General features: G+C 35.4%; 1 protein-coding gene across 3 annotated transcripts; it reads left to right on the top strand.

Moving 5' to 3' along the window:
* The first annotated feature begins 593 nt into the window (after positions 1 to 593).
* fam210ab (family with sequence similarity 210 member Ab) lies at positions 594 to 3,896 on the top strand. Of its 3 annotated transcripts, none has more exons than XM_079894552.1 (4): positions 594 to 722; positions 1,773 to 2,220; positions 3,136 to 3,247; positions 3,361 to 3,896. In XM_079894552.1, exons 2-4 carry the CDS (start codon positions 1,817 to 1,819, stop codon positions 3,679 to 3,681), a joined length of 837 nt encoding a protein of 278 aa, XP_079750678.1. In that variant the 5' UTR covers positions 594 to 722; positions 1,773 to 1,816; the 3' UTR covers positions 3,682 to 3,896. The 3 variants fall into 3 exon arrangements, with proteins under 3 accessions (XP_079750678.1, XP_079750677.1, XP_079750679.1); XM_079894551.1 differs by having other exon boundaries at positions 600 to 722; positions 1,782 to 2,220; XM_079894553.1 differs by having other exon boundaries at positions 636 to 722; positions 1,791 to 2,220.
* Positions 3,897 to 5,290: the final 1,394 nt, after the last annotated feature.

Here is a 5,290-nt window from a genome sequence, read left to right as displayed (position 1 = left end):
GCAGACATACCAACTTTTCCGTGTTATTGCTTTGATATAATGGATTAGAGAATGATCGAAATATAAATAGAAATGCTCGTATAAGAACGGTAGATACAAATAACCTATTGTAAATATAACTAGTCAAGAATCTAGAGTAAAATTCAGAAGTATTAGAGTTAGGCTACGTTAATAAATAAAAGAAATCTAATTGCTTTAATTTTTATTGTTATATTTTTAAAGCTTTATTTAGACTGTAACAACTCATTCAACAAATGGATATGTACTCAAAAATGAAAAAAAAAAAAAAATTGATACAAAATAATAGCAACAATAGTACATTATAATAATAACAACGCAAGAATACGTTTAAAAAATAAAAGATAATTAAAAATGATAATGAAAACATGCGGAAATAAAGACTATGGATAAAAGTCTAACCAACATCTCTAATTCAGAGACAAGTACAAAAACGCTTTGGGTTTTAAAAAGCGCAATATAAATAAAATGTATTATTATTATTATTATTATTATTAATAAAACAAAGTCTCAAGTTCAAGGCTAACTTAAGCAGAGCGATCATGTGCTTACCCACAAATGACTACATTTCCCATGATGCCGCGCGCAGCAAGCTCCATGTGGATATGCCTGGAGAACGTGCGAGTACATGACATAAGTCTGTAGAGGAATGGAGCTCTGCGCGGACTCTCCATAAACTCACAACAGACCTTCAAGAGGTGAATGTAAGTTGCCACTCTGTTTCTATAACTATTTCTTCCAGCTGATATATTTTGTTTTGTTTGAGCTGTTCTAGGTGTGTGTTTGACCCTGTAGGAGTGGCAAAGCAGTGTGTTGAAGTTAAGATCAGGGCCCTGTTGACTTGAGAAGCTCTAAGTTAGTGTTTTTACTTCTGCAAACGTCTATCTGTCCTCCAAAACAACCCCCAAATGTAATATGTAGAAGACTAACACAGAGTGATCATGCTTGTAGTTCTGGGCAAACTGATGTTACTTCATAAAAACAACATGTCAGGAATTGAACCCTAAACCTTTAGTGGATTAAATGTGTTGACACTTTTGTGACTGAGTAAATATCTGTATTCATATAATGTTATGAAGCTAAACATAAAGCACAACTATTGTTTATCGGCTAAGATGCTTGGTCTTTTACTTAGAAGGTAGGAAACATGTTACAGTTGTGTTAAAAGCCTTGTGGGCCTACATATAAAACACTGAAGCAAGTTTTAAGGGAATATTCTCACTACTGCAACAATTATAAGCCGATAATTAGTCAAGTTGAGCTGACTGGTTAAAACTAACCTCGTTAATCTTTGGAATTACAGTACTTTGTCTTTAACCTGATCAGTCTGGTGGTTGACAGAGAGCCATGACCCAAACCTCTGACCAATAGCATGTGTTCATCATGCTCAACCTGTGTGGCTTTTTAATCATTACTTATGACTAAATAGATCATAGATAGTTAAGTTTAAAACTTCCAATAACATTTTAAGTTGCATTACATCAACCTAAACCAGAGTCAGCATATTGCATAATGTTTTTATCTTCTTCAAAGTAGCCACACCTAGTAGCTAGAATTCAGGCTGTTTTTTTATTGAAGAAACTCCCATGTATCCCTGGCACTAGTTAGCTGTATTTAGTGTCATTATCCAGGCCGACTCATACATAAAATATAATTATTATTCAAGTGTGACCAAATTTTTGACTGCTACTGTAGATCATTAGCCAGATTGTAATAGTTTGTGTGTAATTGTTGTTTGACACTAACCTCTTTAGCCTGTCCAGGACCTGTAGGTGGCGCTCTGTATGTGGGGGAGGTGATGCAGCGGATGTGGGCTCCAGTCGCACTGCGGCGTGCGGTCCTGCTGCACTCGGCGTACCTGGGTCACACCTGGGCTGCGCGGGAGCTTCCTGTGACCGTCCGGACCTCACGCTGCTTCAGTTGCACTAATGTCATCAGGACGAAGGAAGGCCCCAAAACGTCCACAGAGGAAGAAACGCCATTAAACCCTCCACAAAGTCTAGCTGGGACTGAGGGTCTTTTTAAGGGTGACACGGGGTCTGGCCTTCAGAGTAAGGGTGATGTCGACCCTCTGCAGGACAAATCTATTGGGCTCTTCCAGAGATTTAAAAAGACATTTAAACAGTATGGTAAAGTCATGGTGCCGGTGCACGTCGTCACGTCCACAGTGTGGTTTGGGAGCTTCTATTATGCTGCAATGAAGTAAGTGACCATCTGGACAGAAACGCACCATTAGTAAAAACTAACAAGATGACAAGCGCCACAGTTCTATTTTCAGATGCTCTGTCTTTACTTCAGTTCTTTTTATGAATGTGCTTTATTTTGGCATTGATTACAAAATGAAAGGATTTAAGATTTATAGGTTTTAATCTTGGTGTTTTACAAAGATAAAATTTTTCTGATAAGTATTTTCATGCAATGACTGATAACACTAAATTGTCAATATTAAAATAATACACCATTTTGTCGAAATAAATGAAAATTAATCTAAAACTAAAATCATTATAAATACTGCCGCTGAGTATAGGCATCACAATATTATAAAGTACAGTATGAAAAATGGATATTCATTTTTAGATTAGTTAAATATTACATTTACATTGTTATTCAATTATTAGTGTTTTTAAAAAGTGAACTTAAAGTGAATGTCAGTTGACAGCAAAGGTAATCTAAATGTAGATAAGAATATACAATTAAAATGAATTTAGAAATTATTTCGAAAAAGCTAATAACCAATACGGTACCGATATAATGTGCTTCACTACAATTAATGTAGCTTTATGAATATGATGCATTTATACAGTATATGTAATTGAGCGCATTATGTGTGTTGATTTGTTGTCTTGTGGTACTTGATAGGCTGTAAGAGTTTTGAATTCAGTAAACTACATGAATTGAGGTGCTTTTGCTTTAAAGATGAAAACATAACAGACTATGCGCACAGACTTTAAGGTGAGGCTGGCAGGGATTTTGAGTGTTACCAGATAAAGTCTGTCTGAGCTTCAGCAGGACAGACAAGCTTTAACAGCGTCATCTAGACAATCAAGGTTACAAAAGCAAACAATCTCTCTTGTAAAGATAAATGAGTGACATGTTAATGTTCTGTGTTCTCTGCAGAGGGGTGAATCTGGTCCCGTTTCTGGAGTTCATCGGTTTACCGGATTGGATGGTGGGAATTTTGAGAGATTCCCAGGGTGGCTATGCACTCACAGCCTATGCCATGTATAAGGTATATAAACAAAATCTAAGATTATTTGACAATGACATGGATTTCAATTATGTATATGATATACGAACAATCATTGTTAATGTTATTTTATTGCTTTGTCTATCTGGTCACAGCTCGCTACTCCTGCCCGATACACAGTTACACTGGGCGGAACGTCCCTGTCTGTGCAGTACCTCCGCAAACACGGATACCTCTCCACCCCTCCGCCTGTTAAAGGGTACCTGCAAGACAAAATGGAGGAGACCAGGGAACTACTGACTGAAAAAATGGAGGAGACGAAAGAGAGGTTTTCAGAGAAGATGGAGGAAACCAAAGAACTGCTCTCAGAACGAATGGAGGGGACTAAAGGGCGCATCTCTGAGACGAAAGACAAATTTTCGGAGAAACTGCAGGAGACGAAAGACAAAATGTCTTTCCGTAAGAAAGCCGACTAGGCCGCATGGCATGCTGTGGTCGAATCAAGCAGCCAAGGGAAGAGAATCGTTTCTAAAAACTAATTGTATTGAGGAATGTTTCACATGATCAATAATTACAATGTCACAAGTGTTTGGTGTTTACTTAAAGGCACAGTTCAACCAAAAATGGCTGACTTTCTTCTGCGAAACACAAAAGAAGATTTTTTTTTAAATTGTTTGTCCATATAAGAAAACTCAGTGGAGTTCAAAATAAAACTTGAACCCATTGACAAAAATTGGAACAACATGAGGGTGAGTAAATGATGACACAATTTTTCATTTTTTGGTGAACTATACCTTTAAGGTATTGAATGTTCGCACACAAGAACTATTACCATGTCAAATGGTTTCCATGCACTTGAATTTACAAGTTGAGTGCTTTGGAGAGAAACAAACTTGAAGTAATACTATAATTATATTACCGAATTAAGCCAAAATCATATTAGGAGTGTTTGTGTGAGTTTATTTTAGTTCAATGTAAGACTATTGAAAATATTTCAGTATTTTAATAAGTGATAATTAATATCAGGATCTATATTTAATGATTTTCATTGATTTATCATGTTTGTATTTGAGTTTTTGTGCATATTGCCTACATAGTAATCTAGACTGTACAATGTCTTGAATTGCACTTTGTGCTTACGGAGTATCTGGATTGCTTAAGTCAGTGGGTAAAAAAGACAATTGTTAACCCACTTTGTTCCTCTTTTGACATTTAAAAATGTTTACTTTTATCAAAAAAATAATACTTGAATGAAACTTTTTTTTAATCTAAACTCAAATCACCTCAATGTGCCAATGTTCATTGAGAGAGTAATAAAATTGATGATATGACAACATGTTCAGGATATTATTTCAATAAAAAAACCTACAAGTATCAGACACATCAGCAACTGGTACTTTTAGTTTATTAGTTTAACTGCAGTTGGACAACAGCAGAAGTACAAGCATAAAAGTTCGACTATAACAGTGATTAGAGCAACATGTTTTGATTACTTATTCTGAAAATAAAAAAGCATTACAAAAACAGACCTTATGCTTAAAACCTATTAATTACAACACAATGATGTAAGTAAAATAAATATCTATGTGCATGTTTATAAAATGTCCACGCACATGAACATACGAAGCATCATGAGCAGGGGGAGGGAATTTATAGAGTATAAAAGGTCTGATATTGTGCTGCTTTTTATTTATGAATGTCTGTTATCAGACACTCGATAAGCATCAGAGTAAAACAAGTCTAACTCATTTCAGTTATTGTTAGTTCTCTGTGCTTGTGCAAGAAAGAAAAGCTTCAAAAGCATCTTGGTACATTGCTCAAAAAGTCACAACTGCTGTTAGTCAGGTGCTTGTAGTCAAAATGGCATCGCTATGTACATTATCTTCAGGTATATAACTATAGACATGCGAATACAAGCTACTGTACAGTGGAGCACCAGCACATAAATATTTGCAATTTAAAATCTTTTTTTTTGTTTGTTTGTTTTTTTTGCTCCTATACACTACATACACAAGAATGTCTGAAATACAGTATATAACAAAAATAAGAATGTTAAAACTACATCTCTCATTTGGTTCATTATTA

This window comes from Squalius cephalus, assembly GCF_949319135.1.
Source record: "Squalius cephalus genome assembly, chromosome: 15".
NCBI classification, from domain to species: domain Eukaryota; kingdom Metazoa; phylum Chordata; class Actinopteri; order Cypriniformes; family Leuciscidae; genus Squalius; species Squalius cephalus.
This window is presented reverse-complemented; position numbering and strand designations above follow the sequence as displayed.